The 18,526-nt window shown below is 37.4% G+C and overlaps 1 protein-coding gene across 1 annotated transcript in view; it reads right to left on the reverse strand.

The window, feature by feature from the left end:
* The window catches only part of TRAK2 (trafficking kinesin protein 2), a 54,381-nt gene that overhangs the window by 10,732 nt on the left and 25,123 nt on the right, over positions 1–18,526 (reverse strand). The window contains exons 3-12 of the mRNA XM_080670078.1: positions 18,105–18,299; positions 12,202–12,278; positions 10,566–10,682; positions 9,096–9,305; positions 8,424–8,502; positions 6,956–7,086; positions 6,012–6,086; positions 4,505–4,639; positions 2,654–2,733; positions 1,386–1,589 (exon numbers count right to left, since the gene is read on the reverse strand). Of these exons, the coding sequence (XP_080526204.1) occupies positions 1,386–1,589; positions 2,654–2,733; positions 4,505–4,639; positions 6,012–6,086; positions 6,956–7,086; positions 8,424–8,502; positions 9,096–9,305; positions 10,566–10,682; positions 12,202–12,278; positions 18,105–18,299 (1,303 nt within the window). The remainder of the gene's footprint in view (positions 1–1,385; positions 1,590–2,653; positions 2,734–4,504; positions 4,640–6,011; positions 6,087–6,955; positions 7,087–8,423; positions 8,503–9,095; positions 9,306–10,565; positions 10,683–12,201; positions 12,279–18,104; positions 18,300–18,526) is intronic.

Below are 18,526 nucleotides of genomic sequence, written 5' to 3' on the forward strand. Positions count from 1 at the left end.
ACAGAAATGACCATTTATAAATTCAGTTTAGGTAGTAAGTATAAAAAAGTATTATATTTCATGAATCTATAATACCACTGATTACAAAAGGCGCCATTATTTTATGTGCTACCAAGAAAGAAAAAAATGCTACTTAAACTATGAGATGCAAAACATAAACAAGTTCAAAAATATTAAAATGTGAAAAAATTGCTTTGGGTCATAGAACTCTCCATGAACATTACAGAACATTTAAAAAGCAAACAAGATTTATAATTACTGCATTTTCATAGTTCTATGACACGTATTTTTTCACTTTTCACCCATTTTAAAATTAGAGGCATCTTATAATTGAAATCAAAGGGAAGAGTAGCAAGCTGAGTTGTAGTTGCTCCTGGTGCTGTGTGTGAATTCACACAGATCGGTTTGTTCAGTCTTCTAAGGTAAGGTGCTATTCACACATAAAGCTCCTGTGGGTGCAGAGCATGCTCACTACAGACCAGGCAATAAAATAAAAAACCCAGAGTACTGTAATTATTTTTGCATTAGGGAAGATTTCTCTCAGGTGCCAAAGATCTATCTTTCAAAAACTTTCAGCTGAGCTCTAGCCAGTTTGGCTCGGTGGACCAAAGGGTCCCGGGTTCGATTCCAGTCAAGGGCATGTACTTTGGTTGCAGGCTCCTCCCTGGCCTGGGCCCTCGTCAGGGCTCCTGCAGGAGACAGCCAATCGATGTGTTTCTCTCACATCGATGTTTCTCTCTGTCTTTCCCTCTCTCTTCCACTCTCCCTAAAACTCAATGGAAAAATATCCTCCGGTGAGGATTAACAAAAAAACCCCACAAAAACCAACAAACACCCGAACAAAAAAAGCTTTTAGCAGACTGCCCAGTAATGTTTACTTTCTAGTTATATGTAATTCAATGAACTGAATTAGATATTTAGTACAATAAAAAGAAGAAAAAATATAAGTTTAAACAACTAGAAAATTAAGAGCAAGCTAGTTTTCCCCAATAGGTATTCATACTTATTGTTTTTTCTAAAGGCACCCAAGTAGTTGAGATTATGAGCATGGGTTATGAGAAAGGGTCATCTGATACTATGTACGTATAACTGCTAGTGACCAAACGCATTAAAACAAATTTGAATTTGAACAGGAAGATTTAGACTCAAACTTGGATCCATTTTGAATACATTTAATTAAATGTAGCTTTTTCACTCTAAAAAACTTTTTTGCTATCAGCGATCAGTCTTACAAACAATGATATGTGGCATCATTACTGAATGAAAAGGACGGTTCCAGATCTTCCCTGGGACAGCACAGAGCAATGCTGGAATGTGTGCATGTGAATCTGTTATGTCAATGCCATCAGAAATGCAGAATCACTGCCTCGATCTGTGTTTCTTACCCTGGAACCTCCTCCGAGCTGCTCCTCTGGCTCAGGAGGGTTTTTTCTGCAGTTTGTTGTAAACCAGACTCAAAAGGTTTTGCTGTCATGATGACACTTGAGCGGTTGGAGCCTGGAATGGATAGTAGAGCTGGGAATGGGACAGTGCAGCCCCGTGTGTCATTGGCAATCCTGACTGTATCAAATACCCGTTTCAGTTGGGCCCTGTCAAAAAAGAAGTGTTCATTATCACTCCCTCCTGCTGGGGTGCTTCAGAAAAGAGGTATCCTATATAATAAGGGGCTAATATGCAAATAGACCAAAAGGTGGAACAACTGAACCGGTTGCTATGACATGTGCTGACCACCAGGGGGCGCACATGGAACATGGAGGACGTCAGCAGCAGGCGACAGTGTGTGGAATATGGCGGGCATTGGCCACGGCGGGATGGTGGAGGTGGTGAGTGGGGGCGCCAGAGCAAGGCGGGGCACTGGTTGCTGTCATTGGGGCAAGCCTCAGGTGGTTACTGAAAATTCTTTGCTCCCATGCTCCGTGGTCCTGCCCGGCGCTCGCACCTGCTACAGGTGCCGGCCCCACTTGCACCCACTGCCGGCGCACAGCACTGGCCCCGATCGCTCAGTGCCGACAGTGGGTGGTCAGCGGGTGTGAGCGGCGGCTGTCGGCTCTGATTGCCCCTCAGGGCTTTTCCACCTCCCCCTGCTCCTGAGGGGCGATTGGGGCAGCAGCCACCGCTCGCACCCGCTAATAGCGCCGGCCCCACTCACACCCTCTGCTAGCACCGACCCCAATTGCTCCATGCCGCCAGCAGGTGCGAGTGGGGCCGGTGCCATCAGCTTGTGGGAGCGGCAGCAGCGGGAGCGGGGCTGCCAGCAGACAGGGTACTGGGGCCATGGCGGGAGGGGCTGGGCAGGGGTGCGGAGGATGGACCAAGACCCACCCCTGTGACCACTGCAGCCTCACGGCCCATAGTTCCTTTCAAGGTGCACGAATTCGTGCACTGGGCCCCTCGTATAGGTATAATTCATTAAAAATAAAGCCATCCTGAAGAGCTCTAAAGTTGAGGAGAGGTCATGAGAAAATAAACGTCAGAACACAGGAACTCTCTCACAAATGTGAGTAGTAGGAAAAGTAAGCAGATTTACTACTGAATCTCCTTATGTCTATTGCTCTGGATTGTGGCTTCTTTTTTATTTATTTTTTTTATTTTTATTTTTTAAATTTCCATCCTAACAGTTGAGTAACAGCACATGTATGTGATCTGTACTTACTTTTGTTTAAAGAGAGACGATTCCTCATCCAAGCTCAACTTTTTACGCATGGTCCCCTCAATCTCAGATGCCAGAGATTCCTAAGGAAAAGAGTTTGAGATTCCTATAGTTGATTACATAAGAAGCCTGCTGGGAGAAATGGACTGTTCTTAAATTAATTAACAGAGTCTGCAGAATCCAATACTTCTGGTGTTATAAAGAAATACAGAAGAAAAAAAGAGACATTCTGGAAATGTAACTTTTAAACAAGAACTTTTTCAGGAAAGCGGTGGCAAAAACCAGTATGATAAATATAAAACATTATATATGCAGATACACAAAAATAAAGGGTATGAAAGGCTATAAAGTAAGTTGTTAATAGTGATTCTGTGGAGGGCAATATTTGATGGTATTTAAGAATTTCTTTTGGCTTCTTTTATTTTAGAAAAGTCATTAAAAGAAAAATAAGCAATGTTCCCCCTTCCCCTGGGCTGGGTGAGAATTCAACTAGCATGTGTGGCATGCTCAGTGGGGCTGAGCTGACAATGACTGGGATTGGAGGTACTGGTGTGAACAATATGGATGGAAAGGAAGATACAGATGTGTTGGTGTGGGTGTTATGTATAAACATACGTATATTTCTTAGCTTTATCTGCCGAAGGACCTGGAAGCAATGAAACTAGTGGCAATAGACACAAAGCTCCCAGATGTAGGAATCTAAATATCATTCCTCATTAAAAGTAAGTAACTTGGAGAAATGGTTGATTCCAGGACTGAGACAGGGAAAGGGCAAGATGAATTTGAAGGAGATCCCCCTGGCCACACTTGGGACATTTTGAATATTAAAAAAAATTAAAAAGTAATAATAAAGTATAATCCTTCGACTAAAATAGGAATAACTAAGTGAATAAGTAAGACAGAAAAGCTCTAACTTATAAAAGAACGAAGTGTTGAAAACATAATGAAATTTAAAAATTACTATTTCACAATTATAGTATTGTACGGATGTCAATTTTCTGACTTGGTGGTAGTGTGGTAATGTAGAGAGTGCTTTTGTTTTTAGTAAATACACACTGAAGTATTAAGGGGAATTAGGGTGTATCTGCAACTTACTGTTGTTAAGTGATCAGGATAAGAGAACGATATGACAGACGTAGTAAAAACTGAGGAATCTAAGTGAAGGATATATGAGAGTTTTTTGAACTATTGTTGGAATTTTATTCTAGATTTAAGATTATTTCAAAAGTAAAAGAACAAAAATGTGCTCCTAACTCTTCTTCAGAAAATCTTCAGTCTTTAAAAAAATTTCACAGGAGTGAATGTATGTGTTTAAGAACTAGATTGTTAAAAATAAGTCTTTGAACCAATATTACAAATTCTGGCATAAACTCAAAAGTTTTCATTAATTTCTTTAATTAAAAATACTGTTTATTGATGAATTCAATAAACATTAATCCTGCCCTTACGGGGCTTACACTCTAACTGAAGTTAAATATATCAAGAAATTCAAGATTTAAGAAAAAGATTTTAGGTGCTCAGAGCACTATTTGTTAAGTGGAATGTAGTGGGCCTAGGGTAAGGATGACCCAAGGTTAAGCAGCTCTATGGTACACAGACCTAAAACTAATTTCCCTGGGGTTCACTTCATATGCATTTTACAATAAATCTGGATGGTCACCTGTTAGAAGGAAGGCTAGAATAAATAAGAGTATTAAAGTAGATGTAGATATGCAAATTAAGGCCTAAATCAAAGGACAATCCATGTTATCACTTCTTAAGATGCTTTACATCATCAGAAACTGTATCACTCTCAGGACAATCTAATCTTAAACAAGTTTCCTTAAATACATAATATCTTTCTCAGTTCCTTACCCCAGAAAAAGCTCCAAATGATTGGGAGTAGAGGTGAGCAGCAGGGCCAGATCTACTACGAAGTTCCTTTATTTCTTCTTGGGATTCATGTAACATTCCTAGACACTCTATATTCCTGTCTTGTAATTCATGTAACTGAAAGAAAGGATGGTAATTAGTGTATTCTATTATATTCAAACTAGAGGCCCGGTGCATGGATTCATGCAGTGATGGGGTACCTTGGTGTGGCCTGCGGGGATCGGGCCGAAACCAGCAGCCCAACACCACCTGCTGCTCCCACTCATCCCAGCCCCATGCACCTGCTGCAGGCTCATGCCCAGTCAGTCCCTATCGGGGAGGTGAACGCCGCTGCCGCGGCAGCACTCACCAGCTATGAGCCCTGAATCTGGTGCCCGCCGGTCAGCTGAGTGGCACTCCCGCTGTGGGAGCGCACTGACCACCAGGGGGCAGCTCCTGTGTTGAGCATCTGTCCCCTTATAGCGCGTGTCATAGCGACCGATCGACCAAGTATTAATTAATACTTGGGACAGGTATTAATTTTATCTAGAGGTCTAAGTTTATGAATATAATTCATTTTAATACAAAGACTCTGGAGTAAACTAAGCAAGGAGAGTACATATCTACTTCAAACTGCCAGAAGTAGGAGTGTCTTGGCCAGAATTATACATAAACATGATTTCTTAAAAATCTGAAATATAGCTGAGAAAACCGTAACTGTCAGTTCAATATTTAATACTTCATCCCCTTAAAAAAAAACGTATAGAGGAAATATAATAGTCATGTTCAAGTCAGATTTAGCATACTGCTATATTTTTAAAACATCATTCTGAAGTCTGTAAATGACAAGATCAAATCTACACAGTATATTTGATGTCAGCGTGTTCAATTATCCTAAACAAGTAGTTTCTTCTCCCTTGTTTCAGAACCTTCTTTATTGTTAGATTCACGAGCATGTTAAAAGAGTATATACTTTCCAGAGTGAACTTCAAAAATTTCTTCAAGTGTAGTATGTAGACTGTATATTAGCATCACCAGGGTTGGGAATGCTTATTAAAAATGCAGATTCTAGGCCCTCAGTCTAGACCTACTGACTTAGAAACTTTCAGGGATAGTGCTTGGAATCTCCACTTAAAATTCACACTGCCAGGTGACTCTTACGCTTGCTAAAGAGCCACTAAATTATATCTAATATGTAGTTTTTATGTAGATACCAAGTTAGAGATTTTTGCTATTTCTCCTGACATTTTAAAAACCGTTGTGGTAGCTAAGGTAAACTGGTAAAAGAGTCACATATTCCTAAAGAATCTTATAAAAGTCAAGGTTTTCCCCATGAATCAATAGGATGTTGCCATGTTATTAGTTTTAGAGAGAAAATTTTTTAAATGCTTTACTTCTTAGCTCTCATCTTGATCCTCCGTTGTTATTTTAAATCTTATTTACAAAGATGAAAGAAGCGAATCCTCCCTCCCCCTCCTGTATCACACCAGATAAAGAAAGATTTCATTACCTCCAATGTCAGCTGTCTTTGGGCATCTTTGGAAGCTTGCAGGTGCAGTCTCAGTTCTTCCTTCTCAATCACATGCTAACAACATATTAAAAGGGACTTGTGAAGCCTTCCCATATAAAATAGAGGCTACTCTTTTTTAAGACATCTTAAGGGCATAGTCTATGTAGAGATCTCTAAAAAGCTTACCTTCCAAAAGCCAAATAAGAGCAATAAAATGGGCAAAATAGAAAATCCATAAAAGTGTTCAGAGGACAATGAGCACGAGACAATAACTCACATCACAACTTTCTGAGGAAGATCTGACCCATTTTACTGTAACCAACCCCAACATTCTTTTAACATTATTTCTGTAAATGATGACCTGTTAACTAATACATGACTGCAGATAAACAGGCTGCTTGCCTAAGAATTCTAGGAACTAACTTCAAAAGAAGCAGACTCTGACCTTCAGACATTCCAGCTTCGGGAGAATTGCTGACCTTCAGCCAGTTATCTGAACAGACTGTTGGCTTGCTCGGAGAACGCTCAGTCCCTTCATTTTGATTCCTCTGTTCTGCTGTGTGGTTTTTTTTCTCTTCCTCCTTACAAAAACCTCTGCCTGTGTCCAATTGTTAAGACAGTCTTGGTGACAGGAGTCCACCATCTTTTCAGGCAGCTGGCTCTTGAATAAACCTACCTTCCTTCTACCAGCCCCTGTCTCTAGATTATTGGTTTTTGAGCGGCAGGCAGCAGAACCTGAGTTCAGTATCATTTTGAAAGAGAAATTGTGACTTGAAAGTAGTTATTCATGCTTCATGACACAGAGAAGACTAAGACAGTCATCAGTTTACAGCACTTTAAAAGGGCAGGGACCGTGTTTATTTTGCTTAATCTAGTACTTAGCACAGTGCATGGTACTAGGTCAGTGCTTAACAAACATCTGTTGAATGAAAGAATGAACTTACCTCTTTAAGTTTGTGCTGAAGATCTACAATTTGAGATAAGAGTGAGGAGATCTCTTCTTGATATCGTATCAGTTCATCACTCTTCCCAGACAATTCCTCAGTCATTTTGGACATCTGAGCATTTGTTTCACCTTGGAAATAAATAAGAATTTTAAAAATTAATATAAATGAAGAGTAGGGGTTGGCAAACTATGGCTGGGCACCAAATCTTGTTTGTAATAAGCACTGGACTATCACAAAAACAATTTTCTTTAACATAAATTTAAAAAATAAAGATTCTTCTGAAATAAAAGCTAATCTTAGGAATTGAATATTAGGCAATGATGGCTTGTAAAGGCAAGCTAAAGGTTTTGCTTTAATCTTTTTCATTATGAAGAACAAGTAGGCTAAAAAGATATAGGTGAATTACTTATCTTTGCAAGTGCTAAGACATAATCTCATTTATGTCTTTGAGAACTCTTCAGGAATGTAAATAAACTCCACAAGCAATGAAAGTTAAATGTAAGAAGTCTAACACAGGCACGTTTCCAGAATGGAACAGTTACCATCTGTTAAACCTCCTGATAAAGCTACTGAGAGGCTGCTGAAGGAGGAGACTTTCTGGGATACGTGGCAAACTGAGCAGAGCCTCTAAAGCAGTTTTTACAGCCTAGCACTCCTGAATGCATATGAAATAGAATCTTTAGAATTCCATGGGGAAATAAGTCTTTATTTCATATAAAAACTTTGATATCTAAGCACAAGTGGCAGAACCATGTATCAGTGTCATATAAAATTATTTTTTAATTGACAGAAACTGTAACATTTCATAGAATGGCAACAAGAAGGAAGGAGACCTGGAGCTGAATTCTTGGACAAGTAATTTCTTCTTTGTTTTTTAAAGTGTAAAAGGTGGGTAATGATAGTGTTGATGGAGAAGATTCAATTACATTGCTTCTGGTTCTCTAATATTCTGTTACTCTAAGTTATCACATTCTGAGGCCCACAGCCCAAATGAACTGATGTGATGTTACATTTCTCTTTCAATGTAACAGGCTTTATATTAATAGAGAAATTAAATGTCTTTCTCTAGTAAAGCTGATCTTTTCCCAACTAATTTACTTTAAAAACTATTTAGACCAGGCTCTGCGACTGATCTATCATTTTCTGACGGACAAATCACATTCTCTACAGGACTATTTTCTCATCAACCAAATAAAAGCTCTGGTTTCTTTCATTCTAATATGCTATAACTGATAGAAATATAGACCTTTATTCAATGAAGATGGCAACTGAAACAAAGATATTTTTGAAAAGTACATATGGTATTTTATTTAGAGTTGTAAGTTCAATGTGGTATTCCAAGACCTTCAGTAATTATTTAATAGCGTTCCTTGAGATGTTTCTACTGAAACCACTGTTCTAATTTCTGAGTTGGAGACATCCTACCAGAGAACTGCACAAAGGCAAACAGAATGTTAATACTTACGAAGTTCTTTAACACAGTCACTGACAAGCTGTTGTTCCTTCTCTTCATAGCTAATAGTTTCTGTCTTTATGTGACAAGCCTTCAAGAAAAAAAATATAGTGATATCTTCTAATTATATACAGTATTAACTAAAAATGACCTTTAATTCTCATTTGAACATAAAAGTTAATCACTTACAAAGGAAAAAAGAACCCCATAAACCTTTATCTACCATAAAATAAAGGTATGGAAAAGGATGTTTCAAACATCTCCCTTATTATCTCTGAGTCTCTGTAAATGCCTCCTCATCCCTCCAGCCCCTTCCCCCAGCTCCCATACATTTCTGCCTGGCTAATCCCTAGCCTCAGGTAAAACATCACTTGCTTAAGTAGGACTTCTTTGATTCCCCCCCTCCATCATACAAGCTCACAGAACCTTGTAATTTTCCAACATAAACTCCACAAGGTATATATTCTATGCTGTGGCTTTCTCATCTGTCAACTTGCTATTATCCAATTCTCAGTGGGATCTAAGAAACAAGGGAAGGCAAATAAATACGAGTGTCTTGGCTGTACTCCCTAATTAGAATGTCAATAGCAAATCCTTAGTTATGCCGCATTTCATCTCAACACTAGCTGGGTTTAAACCATATGACCTTTAAGTTAAAGAAACTGGGAATTGGGTTGAATGTACCTTGGACCGAAGAGCCATATTCTCTTCCTCCAGTTCCTTGAGCTTTTCTTGCAGCATGTCCAACTGCAGCAAGCCCTGAGATAAGCTGAAGGACTCATTGAACCGAAGAGGTGTAGAACAGCTGGAATCAGTCTCACTCTCTTCCGAAGCGATGGAGACAATTCGAAGTAACTCATCTTTCTTGGATAGCTCATGCTGCAATTGATTGACCTGCACAGCAAAAGAACTAGATTTACAAGATGTCCTTTATTTTGTACTAGAGGCCTGATGCACGAAGATTTGTGCAAGAATGGGCCTTCCTTCCCCTGGCTGCTGGCACCACCTTTGCTCCGGCCGGAGCCACCTTTCCACCTTCCCACGCTGCCCAGAGGCCTGGAGCTGCTGGGGCAGTGCGGAACGCCTGCGTATGCAAATTAATTCTCCATCTTTGTTGGGTTAATTTGCATACTCACTCCTGATTGGCTGGTGGGTGTCGTGAAGGTGTGGTCAATTTGAATTTTCTCTTTTATTAGTGTAGATTATTTAATATAACATATGTAATATAACTTTTAATTCATTGAGCAATTATTCCTCATCATAAAACAAATAATATAATTAGCTGCAAGATTTACTGACTAAAGTAGCAAGTGCTAAAAAGAAAATAATAAACCTCAGATACTTCCCAAACTATAATTTTAGAGCATTAATTCAACAAATACAGCTTTTTCTATACTAGATGAGAAGGAAAGCCAATTTTTACATTCTATATAATAGAAATATAGGAGGAGATTTTTCAGTTGAAAACAAAACAAAACTGAAGGAACTTCAAACTATCAGAATGGATCCCTACTTTCAAATTCTCATCCTATAGGTTTGTACTTTTAAGCTGTATAACTCTGCATGATTTCCTAACTTTAGTTCTAGGAAATAAATATATTCAACATAAAGGCTCAAATGTTATTAAATATAATGCATTTATAAAATGTAAGTAAAACTAGGTAAAAATAACAAATTACAGAAAACTTGAAATTTAACCATTCAAGTTAATAAAGCAGTTCTCACTAAAAATATTCATTGCTTAGGAATAAATAAATTTTCAAAAGATCTTTTCCTTTTCCTTTTGTTTGGGTTTTTGATCAAAGATACTTCATTTGGGTATCTATTATTTGGGGCTGTATTTTTTTTTTAAAAAAAGTTAAAGATGACACACAAAGTTTACACAAAGGGGTAAGGAAAAAAACGTTAGGATCTAAGTACTACAGGTACTGAATATAAGCTTTTATATGGACCAACGCAGACTCACATAAGCACTCCTCTGTACAGTATTTTTCATTTCTCTACTGGTTAGTTCAATGGTTACCAACGAAGTCCACATGTACTGGTGTTACTTACCTACTCATTGTCATCAATTCAAGGACACCCAGGAAAATAAATTCCTCCACAGCCCAAGACCTAAATACTTCACGCTGCAAATACCTGACAAAGACTTACTTGGTCAAAAGCTTGTCCCAGTTGCTCCTCCAGGGCTTCATTCTGCTCAGACAAGACATGATTTCGCTTTAAGAGAGCTTGTCCAATGCGAGCAGCTAGCTCCAGATCACGATCCCTCTGTTAAAATACAAAAACACTTTTGAGTACCAACAAAATTACAGGGTAATTTAGAGATTTTGCAGTCAATTTTGCTAAATAAGCACAAAAAGCAACATTCTAGAAAGTATTTTACACCCAGATACCAAATAAACACAGGGTCTGGCACACAAGTGATGTTTAAAATATGTTGGTCAAATGGATGACCACCATAGTTATAAATGCAAGAGGGCATTTTTTTCCTGATATCAAGTGAAATTTATTGATTAAGCAACCCTATTAATTAGGATCCAGCGACCTAACCTTTATACTTACAACTTTGAGGAATTAGAAAATCAATGCAGTCTCCAAAACTGAGGACATGGCCTGGCACACAATAAAGGCCCAACAAATGCATCTGTCTATCAAGCATGGTAATGATACAGAATTCGGTATTTAGATATGAGGATCAGGTAGGTATGCTGAAAAGTTTCATTTAGAGGAAAGCTTGCTTATATGCCCTGAGAGCCAGAGGCTTAGAGGAAAGCATAGTCAAGAGCCCTACTGTCAACTGGTGCAAGAATGATGATGTGAAATAAAATAGGGGATGAAGGACTGGAAGCTTTGAAGTGCAAGGTACTGTTTAAAGTTTAGAAAAAAAGGGAGTCTAAAGAAGTTGGTGGTAATGATGCAGGGATGCCTACAGAAAAGCCAAGCAAAGCAAGAGTTACTCTTTCTGGGTACATGGCGATACTTAGTTAGAACACAGAAATCCCATCTACACGGCGTTGGTGAGGACTGTATTCTATAGGATGAAAAACTGTCAATATACATATAACTACCTTATATGTGAGTATGGGCTCTGCTTACAGTAATCACTATAAATAAAGTTAAGCTTCTGCTCTTTTGCTCCATAGTACATGACAACAGGTGGATGGGTTATTTCCAGATTTTCAAGGCCCACTTATCTCATTGGCAACGTAAGCTAAGTGGCACACATAAAATTGTTCTGGGGAACTGGGGGAGCTGGGGAAGTGGTACTTCAAAGAGAAAGACAGTCTTCCATAGATCAACTGAAATTGAAGTGTAAGGAGACACTTCTATGACTGCCGATTGGAAAAGGTACACTATACATATTAAAAATGTCATGGACAAAGTGAGCTTAAAAAAATAACCCAAACTGAGAACAAAACTCTGGGAAGATGCTCCACGCTGCAGGAGTAGATTTGCAATGGATCTGTCTCTTGAATAGGCAGTTCTGCTCCAGGCTGAGTGACATTTTTTTTTAGGACAGGGAGGCCAGCCAGCACCATTGTAATAAAAAGCAAACAAACAAACAAAGCCCCCTAACCCTTCTATAATTTCATAACCATTAACTTCAGGAGCCATTCTGCTTTGGAGTGCCAGATGGTATGCCAGTTGTTCCAACTGTAACAACCTTACAAAATAACCCAAAACAAAGACATCATCATTTTTCATTTGATATAAAAACTTGATAGATTCCAAATGATCTTTAAGTTTTAGTCTTTTGTACAGGCGAAAGAAAAAGATATATTCCTACCTCTGCCAGGAGATGTGTAACCATGTCGATGTCATTGTAAGTTTTGGTCATCTGCTCCACCCTGTCTGTGCCTAGAACTAAGATAGTTAAAAACAACTGTTTATAGGATTTATAAATAAAAGATAATTTTAACTATTCATAAGAAACGAAAGATAACAACAACAAACCCAGGCTTTTACAAGCCATTTAAGAGAATGAAAATATATGTGAAAAAAAGGGGAAGGAGATGTTTCATGTGTTAGACAATCTGTAAATAGATTCATTATTACAAACATACATCATACAATAAATTAAGAAAGTATCAAATGATCACAAGGCAGTCACTTCCTATCTCCTCCTCCCTTGGTAAGATTAGAACTTTGGCCCACTCACACTACAGAATGTGCGCTGGGAGAATGTATTAAATCACCAAATGTTTTACATCCTAATCTAATTAAAGTCACTGAGGGCCAGTTAGTGAGAAGTTATACTGTTACAAAGGAATTCAATTAGAATTTTGTTGTAATTATCTTGAATATCATCACCTATTATTGTGAGTAAACATCAATAAATAAGGAATAGGACTTGTAAGACTTTTTGTAGCTTTGTTATGACCATAATCATTTTTAGCTTAATTAAAAATCCGTTATGATAATCTTCATATCTAGACCATTGCTATAAAATAAATCGTATACTATATTATTACCTGCATAATGCAAGCCCACTATTTCTGTACCTCATAAACTCAGGAACTGTCAATGCACTTGGATAATTTTGCTCCAAAGAGAAGGACAAATATGACTCCAGTGACTCCACAGTCATTATAAGTAATATCTTTTTCAGCTGAAAATGATGCATAATACAAAAGGAATCTTTTGACTTCGGAGTGTACTACATGATACAGATTTATGTTTGACTTAGGTTTTTATAATTAGTTTGTCTTGAAGAAACAAAGAAAAAGCGAGAGACTTTGGAGCAGAAAAGCTTGAGTGAGCTTGAACAAGTCACTTAACCCTTCTGAGATTCAGATTCTGTATTTATAACATGGAGGCCATAACATGCATCGCACAAGGTCATTAGGAGGTTCAAATATGATCATTTGACTATCATACAACTATATACAGCTATTACTCTCTAAACACAACTGGTATGTATGAAATAGCCCTGATTTTAAATTCTCTGCAAATAATTCACTGAGTTGGCAGCAAATACTACGATTTAAGTCATTTATAGTTCTTTAGACCCATCTTGATACTTGAAGTTGCCCAAAAGGCACCATTAGACATGGTAATTATATCTGAGCTTGTAATTTTTCTTCCTAGCATCATTGCTTAAAATGAATCTGAGAATTACCTAGACCTTAATTATTAATGATAATCTTACTCCTAGTTAAAAGTAAAACAAAGTGCTGTGTTGGTATCAGAAGACAGCTAAAAATAGGAGTTTTAAACTGAATATAAGAAAACTTAAAAAAAGAAAAACTACCCAAAACAAAAAACTAAAAAACATTTTCACTCGAAAAGAATTTATATTTACAAGTAGAGAAAGTGACTCCATAATTTAACCACAGGGTTAAGGAAAACAGGCTTTTGGGTTTAAGAAATCTTCACAATTTGGTAGCTTATTGTCACTAATAGAAATTCCTTCCTTGTCCTATATAATAAAAGCCTAATATGCAAATTGTCCCCTTGACTGGGAGTTCAACCAGGGGGCGGGGCCACTGGTGGCTGGCGGCCAGGGGAAGGGAGGTGCCCTGGCCGGCAGTCAGCAGCTGGCAGCCGCTAGGGACCCTACCTGTGCACGAATTTCGTGCACTGGGCCTCTAGTATTCATATAATTACTTCCCTTCTCTTTCTCACAAAAAACCCTGCCTTCACCCCATAATCAGAACACTATTTGGGTTTCTGCTTGAACCAGTGCTTCCTGAACAGCTATTTTTTTGTGATCTCAAATAAATGCTTATTGCCTCTTACCTTGGCCTTTTATTTTTAGAATAATAAAATTCAGTTAAAAACAATTTTATACAACTAATTTGAAAAATACATGACATAGCTTATTTTACATAATTGACCACAGTTGAAAATGAAGTGGCAAATTTAATTTGAAGTAAAGCCAGTAAGTTAAGGATGTAAGAAACAGCTGTGAGCTGCAAGTCACACATGATGTAAGAGGAAGAGAAAATGAAAGACACAGTACTATATAAAACCATCTGTCACTGTTTGAGAATTTAAAGCTGAACTTTAAGAAGTTAATCTCATTTAATGACCTCATTTTCTTGTATGAGGAATCTTGACTGAGAGGAATTATATGATGTGTTCAATACCACAAAGCAAGCCATTAGTGGCAAAGTCAGGATAATAATGAGGTGATTACAACCCCAGCTCACAAGGTCAGAAGATAAAACCTGGGTCTGCTCACTCCTAGTAAGGAGCTCAAACACCATCCTGCTGTTTCTACCACAGTCCCACCAAGACCAAAAGGCATTTATCTGACGAGGTACTAGAGTATCCACATGTTCTAAAACAGCACAGATCCAAATTCTGTTCTTCATAGTGTGGGCATATCTGCATATAGGAGAAGCTGGAAGGGTATATATTAAAATGTTTTAGTGGCTATCTCTGGGTAGGGATTATAATTGATCTGTTGTTTTTGTTTCTGTTTTTTGCTAATTTTCCATGAAGAATAAATGTTACCATTATAATAAAAAAATAGTTCTTGTTAAGAGGTTGCAAAAGTAAAATTTAAAATGCTTCAATATGTATTATGGCAAAGAAGTTAGATAACGCAACCAGAATTTTCCAATTCTTATGTTTTATGTGAAACAGGCTGTATACTCCCACGCCCCAAAGGCTGAGCCAGCTCATTTGCAGAGTTGCTCCACTGATGTCAGTCACAAAGCATATAGGAAGAAACACAATGGATTCCTCTCTGCAGACTAATGAGTTGTCTTCGCTGCCTTATCACAATACTCCTGATAAAGACATGTTGCTTGGGAAGATTTCAAAAGTACTTCAGGGCACAGCTCTTACATGTTCTCTTGGCATTTAGGCATTGAGATTAAATGCTTCTAAAACCATAGACTATTAACTGTAATTCTCTAACCAGGAATGAAGCAGGCTGACTTTATTATAATCGTTTCTATCAAATCCTATTTTCCCTTCAGTTCTTAATGTTTAAATAGAAATATGTTAAATGGTACAGAAATTAGCAATGCTTCTTATTTCCTGACATGAACTTCCCTAACCTAATTGTCTGGAATAACAACAACAATAATAACAAAACCATATACATCAGGGAGATAATAAAAAAAAATTTATTGAGGTACAATTGACATACAGATAAACATTTTTTTTTAACAGAACAATTTTGTAACTTGGTTTTGGAAGGTTGTTAATTAATATTCAACATTTTTGGTGTAATATTTAGAGAATTTAATGTTCCTGAAAAAAAAATGGGGGTAATATACATAAAGCACTTTATTTATTCTGCATCAACTACCCCAAACTCCCATTTTTTTCAGGATGGGAAGTACCAATATTAAACTTTGTGCGATGGTGGGGGCTAAGATGGAACAGTGGTTTGTTTGGACCGTTCATTGCTCCCCTCATCTATTTTAAAAGTAAACAGCCTCCTTCCAGTTTGTTTGGGGGGAGCTACAGAGAACAACCAGTATCGTTTCGCTCACGTGAGAGGCTCCCAACCCAAACCCTGCCCATGTTTCCTTCCAACTTTATTTTCTTCTCATGGCTCTTCCAGTTTCTTCACGTTATATAAGAGAGAAGGTGCCACTTCTTTACAGTCTGTTAAATCCATTTTAATGAGCACAGTGTCTACTGGCATGTGCAGGAAGTAGGGATAAGAAGGGGCTGAACCAAGGATGGCTTACCAGGATACATAATTATTTAAAACCACCAATCTTGAAATATCAAGGGGATAGAAAACTGTGGGAAAGGGTAAGAGAATGTTTTGTATCTTACTTTTTAAAGCCTTGGTCAATTTGCTAAATAAAGTAAATCACTAGTCGTTTACATTCATAAGATGCAAATTCATAATTAAAGTTATTTATATTAGAGTGAACTACTAAGCCAAAGAATTGATACCTTTAAAATAACAGTGAAATGAAAGTAAATTACAAAGATAAAGTATTAGTGGAGCAATTATAATCCCAGTTATTTGCTTCATGATCTTAGGTATATCAACATATAGTATAGAGTTTAATTTTCAAAGTAAAGCAAAAACTGTACCATTTGACTAACGGAGCAGGAGTGTTTTCCAGGACCTAAAGGACAGATCTGTAACATCCTATTAATCTCATTTTAAATGGCTCCCTTGAACATTATGGTTTGTTTTATATGAAGTCCTAAAAATCAAGTATTTAAAAATCTTTCATTTCCCAGTTTTTTGTTTTTAAATTCATCCTAAAAATAACTCCATTAAATCTTTAAGACATCTTTCTAGCTACAGTGCCTCCCTACCCCTCCGTGACTTACAGGACAAAGAACATAAACTAAGGGATACTTTCTGTGCCACTTTATCAAAATAATGACAAACTAAATTTATTGTGATGAAATTTCAGTTTGAAATTTTCTTCTCACAAATCTAAAAGTTCATGGAACAATGGGAAATGGAAATCAAAAATAGTGTTCCTTTTTTTTTTCCAGAAAATCTCAAGCAAGCCACTTCTTAAACTAGAAAGTTAGAAAAACCTTAAGAGCCTTATTAATAATATTCAGCTATTTAAAAAAAATTATTGGGGACAGAAATACAGTCTTATCTGAGTTTCTTGATATTCCAATAGAAGTTTAAAAAATGTTTAGAATTCTTTCTGAGCAGTGAGTAACCTTATTCTAGGAAACTACTATTAAAAGCAAGTTAATGATTACTATGAAAACAAGTATTTCACAACCATCATTCTCCAGCCACAATCTTTAAAAACACTGAAGCATGGGCTAGGAAAATGTCTAGGATCTAATGCAACCTCATATCTAATTCAAATTAAAAGAATTTCACAAACATAATGTGGAACCTACAGACTTTTATTATATACTAGAGGCCCAGTGCATGAATTCGTGTATGGGTGGGGTCCCGGTGGGCTGGCCAGGGGGAGAGGACACGGAGGATTGGCCGGCCGGCCCTGCCCCCTGGTCAAACTCCTGGTCAGCTGAACTCCCACCCAAGGGGACAATTTGCATATTAGCCTTTTATTATATAGGAGGATTATAACAGCTATTATATAAACAAAATTTCTATAGGGAATAAGAAAAAAGTAAGCACAGCCTGAATGCAGATCTTTGGAATTAGGTCAAAAGCAAAAAGATCTCCATACTTTAGTTAAAAAAATATTCTATTTAATTTTGTCATTTCTAAGAGTTTGGTGTAAAACAGACTTACTTTCAGAACAATCTGGCTTCGCCTTTCACTGAAATATTCTCTATGAATTCTTAAGTTAATAATGAAGATTACTATGCAATGTGCACTTATTTCTCCTTGTCGTTATTAAAACCACTTATGTGTCCAAGAATTATGCTTCTTAAAGACTGACATAGTTCCCGTGACTGTGCTTAATAGGGAAGATAAGAGTAAAAAGCTGATGGCTTAGGATATCAAACTATTGGGACAGTAAGTGTCAAGAGACATAAAGGAATATTAAATTTTAAATGATTTCACTATTTTTTAAAAAGTTCCCTTTCTACTCAGTCTGAGAAAATATCAAGTAAAAGATGGAAGAAATGGGAACATCTGGGTATGCTTGCAACCCTGGACACTCAGAGCCATAAGAGTGACAAACTTTTTGTATTCAGACATAACACATAGAATCATCACCAAACAATGGCTAGAGATGTCAAATGTTTTAAAAGCCAACGCCAAGATACTCATGATTATTACTTCAATGGACAAACTCTAAAAGGATAAAAAAAACTCACTCATATAGCGGAAAGTCTCTTCAGCAAGGACTGGAGAGAGGGTGCCAGATGCATGATGCTGCCGGTGTGGGGACTGAGTCCAGTCTTGATTTTCATACAGAAAGAGAGAGTCCACTTTTAGTCTATACTGGGGTAGCTGTTCTTCTAGCAAATTCACCAGCTCAACTTCAGGGAGATCCTCATTAGAGCAGACATCTAAAGAAGAGAGTTCATGTAAATGAATCCAATATATTTCAATTACTAGGCTACAGAGAAAATTCAGTGAAATTCATTTTGTGAAAGTAGGAAAATCAAAGATATATTAGCCAAGATCACTTCTCCGCTAATTTTTACTAACATATCCTAGTACTATAGTTGGTCTTTCTCTGGCTTACTTTAATATGAGAACTTCTACAGTAAAAATAATACCACAAATATATAAA

This window comes from Plecotus auritus (genome assembly GCF_963455305.1).
Source record: "Plecotus auritus genome assembly, chromosome: 5".
NCBI lineage: Eukaryota > Metazoa > Chordata > Mammalia > Chiroptera > Vespertilionidae > Plecotus > Plecotus auritus.